Source organism: Nyctereutes procyonoides, unplaced genomic scaffold (genome assembly GCF_905146905.1).
Source record: "Nyctereutes procyonoides isolate TBG_1078 unplaced genomic scaffold, NYPRO_anot_genome, whole genome shotgun sequence".
Taxonomy (NCBI): Eukaryota; Metazoa; Chordata; class Mammalia; order Carnivora; family Canidae; genus Nyctereutes; species Nyctereutes procyonoides.
In genome coordinates, this window is record NW_026575117.1 from 2,492,092 (window position 1) to 2,511,728 (window position 19,637).

The 19,637-nt window shown below is 43.2% G+C and overlaps 1 protein-coding gene across 1 annotated transcript in view; it reads left to right on the top strand.

Annotated features, from left to right (window-relative positions):
- The first annotated feature begins 1,481 nt into the window (after positions 1-1,481).
- Positions 1,482-19,637, top strand: part of LY9 (lymphocyte antigen 9) — a 30,776-nt gene continuing 12,620 nt past the window's right edge. Inside the window, exons 1-4 of the mRNA XM_055333875.1 lie at positions 1,482-1,605; positions 5,387-5,716; positions 18,152-18,427; positions 18,919-19,248. Of these exons, the coding sequence (XP_055189850.1) occupies positions 1,482-1,605; positions 5,387-5,716; positions 18,152-18,427; positions 18,919-19,248 (1,060 nt within the window). The remainder of the gene's footprint in view (positions 1,606-5,386; positions 5,717-18,151; positions 18,428-18,918; positions 19,249-19,637) is intronic.

Consider the following 19,637-nt stretch of genomic DNA (forward strand, 5'->3'; position numbering starts at 1 on the left):
TTCCAGGGGCACCTGGGTGGCTCAGTTGGTTAAGCATGTGACACTTGATCTCAGCTCAGGTCTTGATCTCAGGGTCATGAGTTCCAGCCCTGCGTTGGGCTCCACACTGGGTATGGAATCTATTAAAAAAAAAAAAAGAAAAAAGTCAGTTTCCCACAGCAAGGTAAAGGGAATAATGCTGTCCTCCAACCTGCCGAGTGCACAGCTGCCCCCTGGCAACATCCATCCTCAGAGCAGCTTTGCTGGTGCTTCCTTCAGATCAGTTAAAAGTCTCTCAGTTTTATGTGACATGAAGCCAACGCAAAGTGGCTTCATGTCAGGGCTTAAGCAAAAGAGTGACGTCATTGGACCATGATATTTGTTATCAATTACTATGCAACAGATTACAAAATTTGAGAGCTTAAAATAAGCATTTGTTATCTCACAGTTTCTGTGGATCAGCAATCCAGGCATGGCACAGCTGGTGCCTCTGGCTGTGGGTCTCTCACAAAGTCCTCGTCACGTCAGGGTAGCCGCTGCCAGCCTCGCCTCACGGCTCTTGGCAGCCTCAAGTCCTCAGCAAGTGTTGGCAGACATCAGTTCCTTGGTGGGTTTTTGCTGGCAGGCTCCCTGGCTCCTTGTCTTGAAGCCTTTAGCTCACAACACAATACTGGGTCCCAGCAAAGGGAGCAGGGTTGGGAGAGAGAGACGCACACACACACATCAAGATGGAAGACACGATCTTGTGCAACCTAATCTCAGAAGTGACACCTTAGCCCTGCTGCCACATTCTACTCAGTAGAATCAAGTCACTGCACCCATCCCACTCTCAAGAAGAGGTGACTACAGGTGACTACAGGGGCGCCTGTTTGGCTCAGTCAGTAAAGCATGGCACTCTTTTTGTTTAAGATATTTTTATTTTTTAAGATTTTTTTTAAAGATTTTATTTATTGATTCATGAGAGACACACACAGAGAGAGAGAGAGAGAGAGGCAGAGACACAGGCAGAGGGAGAAGCAGGCTCCATGCAGGGAGCCCCACGTGGGACTCAATCCCAGGACTCTGGGGTCATGACCTGAGCCAAAGGCAGAAGTTCAACTGCTGAGCCACCCAGGCGTCCCTGTTTTTTTTTAATTGTATTTATTCATGAGAGACATGGAGAGAGAGAAGCAGAGACACAGGCAGAGGGAGAAGCAGTCCCTCTGCAGGGGGCCCTGATGTGGGACTCGATCCCGGGACTCCGGGGTCACACCCTGAGCCGAAGGCTGAGGCTCAGCCACTGAGGCACCCAGGTGCCCAGCATGCGACTCTTGATCTTGGGACCCCTACACCAGCCTGAGCAAGGGGAGGAGTCTGTGGTGCCAGATGCAAACAACCCTCCCCGTCTCTCACACACACACACACACACACGCACGCACGCACGCATGCTCACACACTGACACACACAGGGGTGCTGTGGTAAGAGCTTCCTCTTTCAGCCCGAGAGCTCAGAGCACATCATCATGGCGGGCCCAAAGAGACATCCGGGTGACGGGGCTCTATGGCCCTTCTCCAGTAAACCACGGAAGAGCCAGCCTCACCCATTCCCTTCTTTTCTATGGAACTCTCTCCTCTTCCTGTTCTTGGGTAAGTCCCCGCTACGGCCATCGTCTCTCTGGGCTGGTCACGTTCTTATTGGTAAGATCAGGAAACTCCTCTCCCGTGGTAATTCCCCTTGGGTTTCACTTTTTCCCAGATGTTTCACCTTTATCCCCAGACTACGTTCCTCTCACCCTCACACTTTCCTACTAAGAAATGCTGAGTGATGAATTTGTTCTCTGGATAATGTGGATAAAATCCACAGAGAGATAGAGGGAAATCCTGATGACAGGCCACCCCCTCTTTTCCAGGGACACATAGAACTGTTGGAGCTTCTTTCTACGTCCCGCCATGTTTATCACACATTCCAAACTTCAGGCTTCCCTGCGGGATCTGGAGATGGTCTCATGGCCCTGGGCTGAGTGGCTTCTCTCTGAATGTCCTTTTCTCCCCTCATCCTACCTCTCCATCAAGGCCCAAGTCCTGCAAGTTTTTGAGAAACATCTCTCAGCAGCATGGCCGATGGCCAATGGGCAGAGCTGACCCAGTACCCCAGGGAGGGTCTCAGCTATCTGGTACAGTGACATCTACTGTCCCTCTGGACTCCTGTTTTCCCCAGGACCTTGGAGGTTATTAGCACGGGTAGCATAGATGCCAGTGGGAGTCGGAGAGGTGGGCAGTGAGGAGAGTTCTAGAAGGACTCCCAGATGATATATGGGGCAGGGCCTAGACTCCAGGCCTGGGTTCCAGTATGATCTCTTTTCATTTTCCATCTTAACTTTGCTCCCACAAAAACATCAAGTATCACAGCTGTTTATATCTACACCCAGCTCTTGTGGTGCTACTTGGTTGTGTTGGATAAACCTGAAGTTACCCAATCTACTGTCACCCAAGCCTCAGATGACCAACAAGCAAATTTCAAGTCAAAGAGGCACTTCCCTCTGACTAGCTCCACTGGTTGGGGTATCCTCAAACTTCACTGTTTTGGTCTAGCAGGGAGTTTCTTTGATGTCTTGTGTCTCCAAGGAATGGTTTCAGGAAGTTAGGAGGCAGGAGGGTGAAAAATCTTTCCACTTTAGTATGTCAAGGAGAAAGAATATCCCATCCCCTTTTAGGGGAGCAAGAATTCCTGTCCCTTTCAAGGTTCTTCTAGCCAGAATAAGAATCAAATTGACATGAGACAAATTAACAGAACACAATCAAATTTTTTTTAATTCATGAGAGACACAGAGAGAGAGAGAGAGAGAGAGAGAGAGGCAGAGACACAGGCAGAGGGAGAAGCAGGCTCAATGCAGGAAGCCCGATGTGGGACTTGATCCCGGAACTCCAGGATCACGCCCTGGGCCAAAGGCAGGCGCTCAACTGCTGAGCCACCCAGGGATCCCCAACACAATCAAATTTAATAGCACATGGGAAACCACACAGACATGGAAATTCCAAAGACCGTTGGGGCAAAATGTGGTATATATGTCATCCCAAACTAAGGAGAAGGGGGCAGGGGTCTGGGACTTCAGAGCGAAGGAATGTAGTTTATAGGGTGGAGAAGAGCAGATGTTGGTAATTAGATATTTGCCCCACCATACAGATGGGTCACTCAGATAAAATTTATCTCTGCTAATAACCCTTATCTGGGAAAGACCCCGAATTTAGATTCTTCTGTGTGGTTAAGGGAGGGGCAAAAGTATCTCTTGAGCCCACAGGGTCTTGATTGCCCTCAGCTCAGAATAGTCCATACTCCAAAGTGGTGGGCCTAGTATCGGAAACATTTGAAATCAGATCTTTGCTCCATTATGTCCTAGCTGTGTGAGCCTCTGTTTCTTAAATGTAGAAGGTGATTAGTGAGATGTATCATGCAAGACTCTCTTCGAGATTAAAAATGATTAAAAATGATATATGTAAGCAAGCGCTTGGCACATAGTTGGTGGAAACTGATTGTTATAATAATCACTAAGTGCATGATTTGGAAACTATTAAAGGTGGGGAAGCCAAATTCGGTTATCGAGATCATTGAATAAATACCCTTTTATTATTTGCCAAATGGCATAGTTCAAAATAAGATGGCCAATACTGGGACTTCTGTCACTGTACTGAGAGTCCTATAGCATTGTTCCCCGTGACAGTAATAGGATTGGACCTATAGGAACCACATCCCACTCCTATCAAGTCTGTGAGCCTTTGCTTAGCTTTGATGTGAGGAGAAACGGGTGCAGTCACACGTGCCCAGCCAAGACTCAGGACCTTCTGGCCCCCTAGGATGGGGGTGGGCAGCGCTCTGGGCCACCGCATTCTGGGGCATCTTGTTAATGGAACCTGGGCTCTGCAGCTGACCAACCCTGTAATCTCGGGCAAGTGGCAAAAACTCTCGAAATGTTAGCTCCTCGTCTGTAGAAAGGGGCTAATTTTCAGATAATTTTGAGGATCGAATGAGGTAATTTCTACAGTGTTAACATGCCGTAGCAATCATAAGCAGTGTCTTCCAGAAGGGAAGAGCTCTCTTTCAGGTAACTTCAAACCAGCATTGCACCAACCCAGCTTCTGCCTTCGGACTCCCCTCAGAATCCACCTCAACTGACCTAGCCTAGCTTTTCCTAGGTTCTGAGCTTGGTCCTCCCTAGCCACCTCTCTACAAAGTCTGAGTGCTTGACCGATACGGGTAGAGAACCACCTTCCCGCCCCCTAGCCCCGCACCGATCTGCACCAATCTGGTGTCTCTTCTATAGAGCTCTGCAGAACCCTATACCCTCTGGGCCTTCGGAGCACACCTCAGCCTCTTTCCACCCCTCTAGGCTGTACTTTGCTTTTCCTGTCTCTCTAACATTTTCTATATATTTTTCCCACCCAGATCCCTGGAGTAATCTGGGTCCTGAACCCATCTAATTTGATCTGGAATTTTCAGAGGACTCTCCAGAGCCTCAGAAGCCCTTGAATCTGGGAATCCAGACTGGGGTCATCCAGCAGATACTCCCAGGGCCCCTACAAGGAAATGAGCTGCCTTGGACAGATGCCGGGCCTGTGGAAGCTGTGGTAACAATGTTTATCGGGGATCTTGGTCTTTCCCAAGATGAAATCAGGAGCAAAATCAATGCTACTTAACTATTCCCAACCCCAAACCTTGTTCCTAAGGAAGACCAGATTTCCCTGGCCAAGGCAAAGCCAGTCTGAGATCCCCTGAAAAATGAAGTAAAAGAAGAGTGAGACAGAGATGAGAAGTGTCTTTTTGTCGCCAACACTTCATTATGAAAATTCTTGAACACAGAGAACACTTGAAAGAATTTTGCACTGAACACTCATGTGCTTTGCACCCCAGTTCTACCATTAGTGTCATTTCGCTTGCCTTCTCATGCCCCTGTCCATCTACCCACCCTGCTAGCCATACATCAACCTATCTTATTTTTTAAAAGACACTCCTCTTTAACTTCTTTTGTTCTTTATGATTTACAGCACTCTGTTTTTATTCCGTCTCTACTATATCCCTAAGGGAAGATAGTATAGGTGTGAACGTTTCAGTCTTATGGATGAGTAAACTGATTCTCAGAGAAATGCAAAAATTCACCCAAAGTCACAAAGCTAATTCCCTTGCTGGGACAGAAATCTAGAAAGTCTGTTTTACTGATTATTGTACATGCGTTTGTGGGACAGAGTGTTTCTTAAGTGAGGGAATGAATGAATGATTCTGTTTAGGCAACAAGCCTAGAGGGAGGAGGACAGGAATTTCATTTCATTTCTCCACATCTGACATTTCTTACTGGTGTGTCTTTATTGAATGAGTGAATGAAGGCTGCCTTGAGGAGTCCAGCACCTCCGCCAAGTCCCTCTTCTGTCTCTGCAGGGCCAGGAGCCTCTGGAAAGGACTCAGCCCAAATGGAGGTGCCAGGGATTCTAGAGGGTTCGGTGACTTTCTTCCTGAACATTTCAGTAGACAAAGAATTGGAGCACGTCACCTGGAGTCGTCCCCAAAAAGCTCTTGCTTTTGCAAGTGCACAAAAACATATTATCATTATGGACAAAAGCTACCAGGACCGACTAAACATCAGCTTCAACAGTTACTCCTTATCTCTCAACAATCTGACTTTGGAAGATGCAGGACCCTACAAAGCCCAGATAAATTATAAGAATGCTAAAGTCACCACTGACAAGGAGTTTTTCCTGCGTCTCTATGGTGAGTTCCAGAGACTTCTGTGGGTTTTTATCATTTATTGAAGAATTTTAAAATTTATTTTGAGATGGGAGTGGGCAGGGGGAGAGAGAGAATCTGAAGCAGACTCCACTTGGGGCTCAATCTTATGACCCTAGATCATGACCTGAGCTGAAATCACGAGCCAGATGCTGAACCAACTGACCCACCCAGGCACCCCTCATTTTTTTAAAGATTTATTTATTTATTTGACAAAAAGAAAAGAGAGAGATCATGAGTGGGGGGAGGCATAGAAGGAGAGGAAGAGGGCAGCCCCAGTGGTGCAGCAGTTTAGCACCGCCTGCAGCCCAGGGCATGATCCTGGAGACCCTGGATCAAGTCCCACGTCAGGCTCTCTGTATGATGCCTGCTTCTTCCTCTGCCTGTGTCTCTGCCTCTCTCTCTGTCTATGAATAAATAAATAAAATCTTTAAAAAAAAAAAGGAGAGGGAGAAGCAGACTCCCTACTAAGCACAGAGCTAGACATGCTTGATCCCAGGACTCTGAGATCATGACCTGAGCCAAAGGTGGATGCTCAATCGGCTGGGCCATCCAGGCATCCCTGATCTTTTATTTACTTTTTTAAAAAACTTTATTTATTTATTTGAGGGAGAGAGTGAGTGAGCATAAACAGGGGAGAGGCTGGGAAAGGGAGAAGCAGGCTCCCTTCTGAGGAGGGAGCCTGACTTTTGGCTCCATCCCAAGACCGCAGGATCATGACCTGAGCTGAAGACAGTTGCTTAACCGACTGAGCCACTCAGGTGCCCCAATTTTTAGAAGCAGATTCCCCCCCCCCAGGTGTTTACCCCTCTGGGACAAATAGGACTACCATGTTGGTCCTTTACACCCAGTTCTATGAATATAGCTGCAGAGTGAAAACACAACCAAAATATGTTTAGGAAGCATTTGTACTATCTTTTCTGCAACTCTGTTAATACCCTTTACCCACCTATACTAGCTTGCTAGGGTTGCCATAAAAAAATACCACAAACCGGGTGGTTTAAACAACGGAAACTTATTTTCTCAGTTCTGGAGGGTAGAACTCCGAGATCAAGGTGTCAGCAGGTTGGGTTTTTTCTTGCTTCTAGGCTTGCAGATAGTCACCTTTAAGGAGGGGGAGGTATTTATTCGTGAGAGACACAGAGAGAAAGGCAGAGACACAAGCAGAGGGAGAAACAGGCTCCCTGCAGAGATCCTGATGTGAGACTCGATCCCATGACCCCGGGGTCATGCCCTAAGCCAAAGGCAGATGCTCAACCACTGAGCCACCCAGGTGCCCAACCAGCGTTTTGATATGTCCTCATATGGTCATCCCTCTGTTTGTCCTGTCTGTGTTCTAATCTCCCGTCATGCTGGATTAGGTCCACCCTAACAACCCCATTTTTTTAAGGATACTTAAAAAGTCTTTATACTTGGGGATCAACTTTTGTGGAAGAGAATTTTAAAAAGAAATGAGAAGTTTAAAAGTGCTCTTTTAAATAGTTTTTATAAATGAATGAATGAATGAATAAATGAATAAATAAATAAATAAATAAATAAATAAATAAATAGTTTACTGGTTAATATACAATCCATATAAGTCATTCTTCTTTTTAAGTTTTTTTTTTAATTCTGGTTAGTTAACATACAGTGTTATATTAGTTTCAGGGGTACAATATAGTGACTCAACACTTCTGTAGATGACTCAGTGCTCATCATGATATGTGTAATCCTAATCCCCATCACCTATTTCTCCCATCATTCCACCCACTATCCTGCTGGTGATCACCAGTGGGTTCTCTATACTTAAGAGTCTGTTTCTTGGTTCCTAATGACTCCATTTTAACTTAATTATCTCTTTAAAGGTTCTGTCTGCAGGAGCCCCTGGGTGGCTCAGTGGTTGAGCCTCTGCCTTTGGCTCAGGTCATGATCCCTGGGTCCTGGGATCGAATCCCACATCAGGCTCCTTGCAAGGACCCTGCTTCTCCCTCTGCCTGTGTCTCTGCCTCTCTCTCTGTGTCTCTCATGAATAAATAAATAAAATCTTTAAAAAATAAATAATTAAAGGCTCTGTCTCCAAATATAGTCACATCCTGAGGTACCAGGGATTAGGACTTCAACATAGGCATTTTGAGGGGACATGATGAGACATAATAGTCTGCCCTCTCACCCCCCAAAACTTATTTCCTTCTCACATGCAAAATACTTTCACTCTATCTCTACATCCCCACATCTTAGCGCCATCCCATTAGCACTAACGCATTCCGCCATCTTAGCGGAGTCCAAAGTCTTATCTAAATATCCCCTAAAGATTTTATGGGTGAGACCTGAGGTATAATTCATCCTGTGGCAAGATTCCTCCTCAGCTGTGAACATTTGAAACCCAACAAGTTATCTATTTCCAAACTATAATGACAGGACAGGCATAGGATAGACATTCATACTCCAAAAGGGAGCAATGGAAAAGAAGAAAGGAGTCATGGGCCTTGCTAGGGCAAGTCTGAAACCTAGCAGGTCAAGTTCCATTAAACTTTAGTTTTCAAGAACAGTCCTTGGCTCTATGCTCTATCCTCTCGGCCCCCTTGGGGTGGCAGCCCCACCTCCTTGGCCCTGGGCAGGAACCCCGCCCAGGAGGACATCACCCCACCAACTCCCCTGGGTCTGTCCCCTCTGAGCCCATGGTGGCAAAGGCCGTGGCAGCCCTATCAAACTCCGAACTGTTCTTGAGGCCTCTTCTTCCCATTTCTTGAAGGAGAAGGCATGATCTCAGCTGAATAGCTCTATTGGTCCATCCTGGAGAATCCCACAAGTCTGACAGCCTTTCTTCTTTTTGTCCCATCTGTTCCTCTGGTCCACGCTGGCGGCATTTCTGCTGGGATAGCTGACTTAACCCATGAGCCACGTTGTAATCTCTCTAGCAAATGTTGCCTCGCCACATCCTTAGTGTTCTCCCCAGACACGCTTTCTTAGTTTTTGTAATACGGATAGCCTGAGAATTTCCCGAATTTTCAAGTTCTGGTGGTTCTGTCTTGCTCAGCACTTCCTTCTGCAGTGTGTGCCTCTCCTCCAAAATTTTACTACAAGCAGAAAGGAAAAACCACACGGTGCCCTCAATGCTTTGCTTAGAAATCTCCTTGGCCAAATACTTGTTTACCACTTAAATGTTCTACTTTCTACAAAACACTAAAGCACAATTTGCCTAAGTTCTTCACCACTCGAGCACAAGTGTCACACTTTCTCCAGTTTTCAATAACAAACACATCCTTAGTTTCACCTGATTCCTCACCAGAAACACCTGTAATGTTCATATTTCTACCAATATTCTGTTCATGATAATACATATATAACTCTAGGATAGTAGAAGCTTTCTCTAAGGCTCTCCTCTTTTCTTTCTGAGCCCTCACCAGAATCACTTTTATTTTTTTTTAATTTTTTTTTAATTTTTTTTATTTACTTATGATAGTCACAGAGAGAGAGAGGCAGAGACACAGGCAGAGGGAGAAGCAGGCTCCATGCACCAGGAACCCGATGTGGGATTCGATCCCGGGTCTCCAGGATCGCGCCCTGGGCCAAAGGCAGGCGCCAAACCGCTGCGCCACCCAGGGATCCCCAGAATCACTTTTAAAATCCATTATTTCTGGGACACCTCGGTGGCTCAATGGTTGAGCATCTGCCCTCTGCTCAGGTCGTGATCCCGGGGTCCTGGGTTCGAGTCCTTTGCCTGTGTCTCTGCCTCTCTCTCTCTCTGTCTCTGTCTCTCATGATAAATAAAATCTTTTAAAAAATAAAAGATATGTGCTTAAAAAAAAAAACAACTCCTGTCTCCAAATACAGTCCTATATCCAAATAAAATCATATCCTGAGGTGCTAGAAGTTAGGGCTTCAAGATATGAACTTGGGGAAGACACCATTCAGCCTATGGCACCAACTTTCTATCAAGTAGTTTGACCTTCTTTTATTGATTTGTCGAGTGCTCTGCACGAGTTTAAAAAAATGGAATTCTATGCAGTGAATAGAAGTAGAGTGAATGAACTCAATGTGTACTGACATACAACAATTTCCAACATATATTGTTAACTTTTTTAAATTCCAGCATAGTTAACATACAATGTTCTATTAATTTCAGGTGTGCAATATGGTGATTCAGTACTTTCATACAGCACCCGGTGCTCATCATGATGAGTGTACTCTTAATCCCCTTCACTTAGTTCACCCATCCCCTACCCACCCTCAGGCAACCATCAGTGTGTGCTCTGTAGTTAAGAATCTGTTTTTTGAAAAAAAAAATCTGTTTTTTGGTTTGGTTTTTTATTCTTTGTGCATTTTATTTCTTAAATTCCACATAAGAGTGATATCATATGGTATTTGTCTTTCTCTGACTAACCTATTTCACTTAGCATAATACTCTCTAGAACCACATCCATATTGTTACAAATGACAAGACTTCATTCATTTTTATAGCTGCCTAATATTCATATATGTATGTATGAATATATATGTATTAGATACCATATCTTCTTTATCCATTCATCTATTGATAGACACTTGGGCTGCTTTCATAATTTGGCTATTGTAAATAATGCTGCTATAAACACAAGGGTGCATATATCTTTTCAAATTAGTGTTTTCATATTCTTCGGGTAAATACCCAGTACTGGAATTACGGGATCATATATTCATTCTATTTTTTAATTTTTTTGAGGAACCATACTGTTTTCCACAGTGGCTATACCAGTTTGCTTTCCCACCAACAGTGCATGAGGGTTCCTTTTTCTCCACAGCCTTGCTAATACTTGTTTCTTGTGTTTTTATTTTAACCATCTGACAGGTATGAGATGATATCTCATTGTGGTTTTGATTTGCATTTCCTGATGATGAGTGATTATGAGCATCTTTTCATGTGTCTGTTGGCCATCTGGATATCTTCTTTGGAGAAATGTCTGTTCATGTCTTCCGCCCATTTTTTAATTGGGTTATTTGTTTTTGGGGTGTTGAGTTGTGTAAGTTCTTTATATCATTTGGGCACTAACCCTTTATCCAATATGTCATTTGCAAATATCGTCACCCATTCAATAGGTTGTTTTTTTAGTTTTATTGATTGCTACTTTTGATGTGCAGGTTTTTTATTTTAATGTAGTCCCAGTAGTTTATTTTTGCTTTTGTTTTCTTTGCCTCTGGAGACATATCTATAAAAATGTTGCTGTGGCTAATGTTACAGAAATCACTGTCTTTGCTCTTTTCTAGGACTTTTATGGTTTCTAGTCTCACATTTAGGTCCTTAATCCTAATTTGTTTTTGTGTGTAGTGTAAGAAAGTGGTTCAGTTTCTTTTGCATGTCCCCTTCCAGTTTTCTTAACACTATTTGTTGAAGAGATTGTCTTTTTCCTATTGCATATTTTTGTCTCCTTTGTCAAAGATCAATCACCATATAATCATGGGTTTATTCCTGGGAACAATTCTGTTCCATTGATCTATTTGTCCATTTTTATGCCAGGACCATACTGCTTTGATTTCTACAGCTTTGTCATATATCTTGAAATCTGGAATCAGGATACCTCCAGTTTTGTTCTTCTTTTTCAAGGTTGTTTTGACTATTCAGTTCTTGTGTGGCTCCATACAAATTTTGGGATTGTTTTTTCTAGTTCTGTGAAAAAACAACTAGATTGTTTTTTCTAGTTGGTATTTTGATAGGGATTGTACTACATCTGTAGATAAATTGCTTTGGATTATATGGACATTTTAATAATATTTGCTCTTCCAATCCATGAGCGTAGAATATCTTTCCATTTCTTTGTGCCATATTCAATTTCTTTCATCAATGTTTTATAGTTTTCAGAGTACAAGTCTTTCACCTCGTTGGTTAAGTTTGTTGCTGAGTATTTTATTATTTTTGGTGCAACTGCAAAAGAGATTATTTTCTTAATTTCTCTCTGCTGCCTCATTATTAGTGTATAGAAGTGCAATGGTTTTCTGTATGTTGATTTTTGAATCCTGCAACTTTACTGAATTCATTATCAGTTGTAGTAGTTTTCTTGGTAGAATCCTTAGGGTTTTCTATACATAATATCCACAAATAGTGAAAGTTTTACTTCTTTGTTACCAATTTGGATGCCTTTTATCCCTTTTTGTTGTCTTTTTTTAAATCTATTTATTTATTTGTTTGTTTGTTTATTACTTGACAGAGAGCACAAGCAGGGGGAGCAGTAGGCAGAGGGAGAGGGAGAAGCAGGCTCCCTGCTGAGCAGAGAGCCTGAAGCAGGGCTTGAGCCCAGGACCCTGGGATCATGACATGTGCCATAGGCAGACACTTAACCGACTGAGCCACCCAGGCGCCCCTCTTTCTGTTGTCTGATTGCTGTGGCTAGGACACCCAGAACTATGTTGAATAAAAGTGGTGAGAGTGGACATCCTTATAGATAAGGATGTTTATCTAACCTTAGAGGGAAAGCTCTGTTTCTCCCTATTGAGTAAAATGTTAGCTGTGGGTTTTTTCTATATGGCCTTTATTATGTTGAGGTATAGTCCCTCTAAACTTACTTTGCTGAGGATTTTTATCATGAATGGATGCTGTAGTTTGTCAAATGCTTTTCTGTACCTACTGGAATTATCAAATGGCTTTTATTCTTTAAATGTTTGGTAGAATTGATCTGTGAAGCTGTCTGGTCCTGGACTTTTATTTTGGGGAAGTTTTTATATTATTGACTCTACTTCATTGTTGGTAATCAGACTGTTCAAATTTTCTATTTCTTCCTGATTCAGTTTTGGGAGGTTATATGTTTCTAGGAATTTGCCCATTTCTTCTAGATTGTCCAACTTGTTTGCATATATTTTTTCACAACATTCTTTTATAATCCTTTATATTTCTGTGGTGTCAGTTGTTATTTCTCCTCTTTCATTTCTGATTTTATTTATTTGAGTTCTCTCTCTCTCCTCCTCCTCCTCCTCCTACCTCCCCTCTCCCACCCCTGGAGACTGGCTAAGGTTTATTAATTTTCTTGATCTTTTCAAAGAATCAGCTCCTGATTTCATTGATCTGTTCTATTTTTTTAAGTTTCTATTTCATTTATTTTTGCTGTAATATCAATTATTTGCTTTCTCTTACTGGCTTTGGGATTTTGTTGCTGTTGTTGTTCTTTTTCTAGCTCTTTTACATATAAAGTTAGGTTGTTTATTTGAGATTTCTTGCTTCTTGAGGTAGGTCTATACTGCTATAAACTTCCTTCTTACAACATCTCCTTCATCCCAAATATTTTAGACTGTTTTGTTTTCATTTTCATTTGTCTCCATGTATTTTTTTATTCTCTCTTTGACTTCTTGGCTGATCCATTCATTGTTTAGTAGCATGTTATTTAACTTCCATGTATTTCTGTTCTTTCCAAATTTTTCTTGTAATTTATTCCTAGTTTCATAGTGTTATGGTCAGAAAAGATGTACAATATGACTTTGACCTTTTTTAACTTGTTGAGACTTGTTTGGTGGCCTAGTATGTGATCTATTCTGAAGAATGTTCTATGTACACTTGAAAATAATGTGTACTCTGCTGTTTTAAGATGGAACGTTCTGAATATATCTGTTAGTGCTCGCTTCGGCAGCACATATACTGAATATATCTGTTAGATCCATCTGGTCCAGTGTGTCATTCAAAGCCACAGTTTCCTTGTTGCTTTTCTTTTTGGATGATCTACCATTGATGTAAGTGGAGTGTTAAACTCCCCTACTATTGTTGTATTACTATCAATAACTTCCTTTATGTTTTTTTATTAGCTGCATTATGTATTTGGGTACTCCAATGTTGGCTACATAAATAACAATTGTCATATCCTCTTGTTGGATTGTTCCCTTTATGATTATATAGTGTCCTTCTTTGTCTCTTGTTACATCTGTTTTAGGGTCTATTTTGTCTGATATAAGCATTGCTTCCCCAGCTTTCTTTTCCTTTCCACTAGCATGATAAATGCTTTTCCATCCCTTCACTTTCAATCTACATGTGTCTTTAGGCCTTAGTCTCTTGTAGGCACACATAGATAGGTCTTGCTTTTTTTTTTTTGATAAATTTATTTTTTTATTGGTGTAGGTCTTGCTTTTTTATCCATTCTATCACCCTTTGTCTTTTGATTGGAGCTTTCAGTCCATTTACATTCAAAATAATTATTGCAATGTACTTACTGACATTTTGCTACTTGTTTTATTGTTGTTTTTGTAGTTCTCTGTTTCTTTTCTTACTCTCATCTATCATGGTTTGTTGGCTGTCCTTAGTGTTAGATTCTTTTCTGTTTGTTTTTTGCATATCTATTACTAGTTTTTCATTTGTGGTTACCATTAGTTTTGTATATAACATCCTCTTCATATAGCAGGCTATATTAAGTTAATGGTCACTTAAATTTGAACCCACTTTTTTACTCCTTTCCCTCCCACAGTTTAGGTATATAGTGTCATAGTTCACATACTTTTATTTTGTGAATCCTTTGATTTATATAGACAAACTTATTTTTACTGCTTTTGGGCTTCCTACTTTTCTTACTCCTACTTATGATCTTTCCTTTCCACTCAAAGAGTCCCCTTTAACATTTCTTGTGGGGCTAGCTTAGTAATCATGAATTCCTTTAACTTTTATCTGGGAAACTCTTGTCCTTCCCTCTATTCTAAATGATAGCCTTGCTGGATAGAATATTCTAGGTTGCAGGTTTTTTCCTTTCAGCACTTTGAATATACCATGACACTCCCTTCTAGCCTGAAAAATTAGCTCATAGCCTTATGGGATCTCCCTTGTATGTAACTGTTTTCTCTTGCTGTTTTTTTTTAAGATTTTATTTATTTATTCATAGAGACAGAGAGAGAGAGGCAGAGACACAGGCAGAGGGAGAAGCAGGATCCATGCAGAGAGCCTGACGTGGGACTCTATCCAGGGTCTCCAGGATCACGCCCTGGGCTGCAGGCGGCGCTAAACTGCTGAGCCACCAGGGCTGCCCCTCTTGCTGTTTTTAAAATTCTCTCTTTATCACTATTTTTTGCCATTTTAATTACTACGTGTTTTAGTGTAGACCTCCTTGGTTTGACTTTTGAGGGCTTTCTGTACCTCCTGGATCTGGATTTCTATTTCCTTCCTCAGATTTAGTAAGTCTTCAATTATTATTTATTCAAATGAATTTTCTGCTCCCTTTATCTCTCTTCCCCTTCTGTGATCCCTATAATATGAATGTTATTACACCTGATGGTGTCATTGAATTCTCTAAGTCTACTTTCAACTTTTATTACTTTTTTCTTCTCTCTTGTTCAGCTTGATTGCTTTCCATTATTCTGTCCTCCAGGTCACTTATTCATTCTCCTGATTCCTCTAGTCTACTTTTTATTCCATCCATGTATTTTTTTAAAGATTTGTTTATTTATTTTAGGAAGAAAGAAGAAAGAAAGAAGAAAGAAAGAAAGAAAGAAAGAAAGAAAGAAAGAAAGAAAGAAAGAAAGAAAGAAAAAGAAAGAAAGAAAGAAAGAAAGAAAGAAAGAAAGAAAGAAAGAAAGAAAGAGTGAGAGGGTCAGAGGAGAGAGGAAGAGACTCTCAAGCAGTCTCTGCACTGAGCATGGAGCCCAAAGCCAGGCCTGGTCTCATGACCCTGAGGTCATGACCTAAGCTAAAACCAAGAGTTAGACAATTAACTGACTATGCCACGCAGGTGCCCCTCCATCTGAGTATTTTTAATTTCAGTTATTGAGTTCGTCTTCTCTGCTTGGTTCTTTTTTATGTTTTTTATCTCTTTTTTAAAGGTCTCACTGAGGTCCTCCACTCTTCTCAAGTCCAGTAAATGTCTTTATGACCATTACTTTAAATTCTCCGCCAGAGGCACCTAGATGGCTCAGTTGGTTAAGCATCTGCCTTCAGCTCAGGTCATGATCTCAGGGTCCTGGGATCAAGCCCTGTGTTGAGCTCCCTGCTCAGCAGGGAGTCTGTTTCTCCCTCTGCCTCTCCCCTGCCCCCATTCATGCTCATTTTCTCTCTCTCTCTCTCTCTCTCTCTCTCTCTCTCTCTCTCAAATAAATAAACAAAAATGTTTTAATAAAATAAATTCTCTGGGCATATTACTTATCTCCATTTCTTTTATCTCTATTGCCATGAGTTTGTCCTATTCTTTCATTTGGGACATATTCTTCTGTCTCCTTCTTTTATCTAATTCTCTGTGTCTGCTTATATGTGTTAGGAAAGTCAGTTGTGCCTCCTGCTATTGAAAGTAGTGGCCTTATGAAGAAGAGGTCCAGGAGTGTCCTGAAGTGCAATGTCCCATTCACCAGAACTTGGAGCTTCAGGGGTGTCTACTATATGTGCTGTGTATGCATTGCTGTTGTGACTGACCTCTTTTGTTTTCAGTCCAGTCATCTGCAATGATTGTCCTTGCTTGTTGTGGGCAGGGTTTGATCCTCATGTTCTTGTTAGTGGGCCAATCTGGGACTGCCTGGGCTTGAGTTGAGTCAGACTAGGCATTTGCCAGAGATGCAATAGCAGTGAACTACAGGGTGCTTTCCTTGTTTGGTTCCCTGGAAGCTTTTCTTTGGTGGGCATGGTCTGCACTCAGACCAGATGTTTGCCCCTAGCCCATTGGTGGGGCCACAGCTGAACTCATGTGTGTGTGTATGTGTGTGTGTGTGTGGTTACCTTCCCTTCTCCCTGGGTCAGGAGTCACTTTGGAATGGTGCTGGCCCCTGATGGCACTGCTTACACACTGCCAGGCTTGTGGCACCACTTTGGATGGGCTTTGGTCAAGATCACATTGGAAGGGCAAAACCACAGGAGAACTCAGGGGCAAGCTGAGTAGTGTCATCAAGGTCTGCACCAGTTGGCTGCAGGGAGGGACCTGTAGCAAATGGGACCCAGGCAAGGTGGGTTGGAGGGGGGGAAATCTGCAGAAGTGGAGGTTGGGGAGAGGTATCTGGTGTTAGCAAGGTTTGCGTAGGTCTGCTGTGGGAGGGGACCTGGAATGGAGGCATGGGAAGAGGCATGTCTACAGGAGAATGCGGGGGCCGAGTGTGCTGTTAGCAAGTTAGGTATTGAGTGTTGGCACTGCACTGGTTCCCACAGGTGTCCGTATGTCTAGGCTGAGGGGCGGGGGAGGGATATGATACCCACCAGCTCCTTTGTTCTTGGAGAAATCTCCCAACGATCTCTGCCCCTCCAGCACATGCTCTGAGATTAGTAAACAAATCTCTCTCCCATGTATTCCAGGTGTTTTTCAAACTGCTGCTTCTATGCTGTTTCTGCGGGGCTGTTTGTTGTGCTGCCTCTTTAAGGGCAGGGACTGTTTCTTCTCTTCTTCCCAGAGCTGAGCCAGCTGATTTTTAAAGTTCCAGATGTGAAGCCCAGCTGATTGTAAGAACTCATGAAATCAGGTGCCTCTGATTTTCAAAAGCAAATGTTACAGGGATTTGTCCTCCCTGTGTGAGAATCTGTTTCTGTCCCTGCTCTGTACCCACACCATCCCTTCCTCCCACGGATAGTCCTGTGGGTCTGTCAATTCCCAACTGCATCTCTGCCCTTCCCACCCTCCTTGATGTGACCTCTTCTATACATTTAGCTGTGGAGAATTTGTTCTGCCAATCTTCAGGTCATTTTCTGGGCTATTTACATTGGTGTGGTGTTATCTAGTTGTATCCATGAGGCAAGGTGTGCTTAAGGTGCTTCTCTGCCATTTTCCCCAAAAATCCAATTTTTATTATTTTTTTAAAGGATTCAGGACTGTATATATAGTATGCTGTCATGTATGTATCTATACCTAGAATATTTCTAGAAATATCAACAAGAAATTCATAATAGTAATTCCTAGAGAGAGGAAATGGGTAGTTGGGGACAAGAAAGCTTGCTGTTTAAATTATGTACACCTTTTTGTATCTTTTCAATTTTATGTATTACCAGTTCCCCCAAAAAGCAAACTTAAACACCTACACACACTGTGAATAGAGGAAAAAATGGAACAAAAGGGAAAGAAAGGACCAGGAAGAAGGTCTGGAAGCACAATGGTCATAAATTTAGACCAAAAGGCAAAAGCAACTCAAATTCTAGAGGCAGAGCTCCCTGCTCCGCAGTGTTTGGGGCTGACTCATTTGTCCATTTATTTACCAAACATTCCAGAGTGACTTTCATGAGCCAGTAAGGTGTTAAATGTTCAGGCACAGGCCTTGGTCCTGTCCTTAAGTAATTCATATACTGATGGGGAACAGAGGAATAACTAGACTATTGTCATGTCAACTCGTGGAGATAACACCCATTCAGGGTTTGCAGAAGCATAAGAGAGAGGCACTGAGGTCTAGTATGCAGTGGAAAATGAAGAGAAAACTTCCCTAGAACACGATTCTGGCTTCTTCCTTCTGTCCCTAGGTCTTCTATCATCATCACCTTATTCTTTCCTGTTGCAGAAGGGAGGGATCTGAGCAATCTCCTCATTGCTGTTGTCCCTACAGAGCAGGTGCAGGAGCCTCAAGTCATCATAAAGTCTGTGAACAAATCTGATAGTGGCTCCTGTAACGTTACCTTGATTTGCTTTGTGGAGAAGGCAAGGACAAGTGTTCTGTACAGCTGGACCGGGAGGGATGCCAATGCTTCTGAATCCCATGAGGGCTCTACTCTCACCATCCAATGGACGCTGTGTCACCCAGACCTGCCATACACCTGCACGGCCAGGAACCCAGTCAGCCAGAATACTTCCAGCCCTGTCCGCGTCCAGCAGTTCTGTACAGGTACGGGCTCCACGTAGGTCCTCCAGGGGATTCCAGAAAAAGGTCTGAGCAGACATGGAGTCTAAACCACCAGGGTTTGGGCAGGACACAGGTGGAGTCAGGTTTGGAGACCCTTTATTCTCTACTCTCCGGGGCCTGAGAGAGACTGTCAAGGCTCTTGGGAACTCCCAGGGAACTGTGAAGCTCTAAGGGTAGAGCAAGGGAGGGAAGAGAATATGGATGAAGAGGTCCAGTTTGTTCTTTGTTTGGGTGGAAGTGTCCCCTGAGGTCTCCTCAGAAGGCCAGGGAGGGCAAGAAAGGCCTGAGTATGCAGAAGGCAGAGCCAGGTGCATATCTGTCCATGACAAGAGCTCAGCGGGGATGCTCATCAGAGGAAGGGAGAAGGGGTGCGGGCAAGAGAGCCTACTAGGCTTCAACCTCCTTCAGGCAGGCTGAGGCTTCAGGGAAGAGAACCAATGACTGAAGCCACAATGTCTCATCTCTGACTGCAGCTCCAGGAGCCTCCAGAGGAGAACCAATGGGGGAGACGGTGGTGGGAGTCCTGGGGGAGTCGGTCACCCTGCCCCTAACATTCTCGGCCAGTCACCCCATAGAGAACGTCGTTTGGATGCTTAACACATCTATTATCAGCAAAGAACAGAAGGAAATGGCAACAGCGGATCCACCCATTAAGTTCAAGGATCCAAACAAGAACTCTAGCCAAGACTTCTCCCTGAAGATTGACCAGGTAAAGATGGAGAACGCAGGGCACTACTCTGCCTATGTGTGCTCAGAGGCCTCCAAAGTCATCAAAACAAAACACATCACCCTGCTTGTCTATGGTGAGTTTCTGAGCTGAGTGCTCACCATTAAATTCCTTCCCTGAGATGTTTCTCCTCTTTGCTGCTTTTCCTGCTCCTCCCCCACCCCCCACCCCCACCCCCGCCGAAACTTTCTTCGTACCAAAGTGCCTCAGATCACTAGGATAGCTATCGAGTCCAGACCGGTCAACAATAGGGCAACATCTACCTGCCAAGGTCCCCCTTCTGCTGGGCTTTCAGTTAGGTCTGCACCATCTGACCTTCAGTACTTGCCCCTGTCCTCCTGTATTGCTTGTCAAATGGGCCTGGGAACTCTTCAACCTGTATTTTTATAGAATATTATCATGTAAAAAAATGTAAAAAAAAAAAAAAGAATATTATCACGTATGAATAAGGGCACAGCTGGCTGG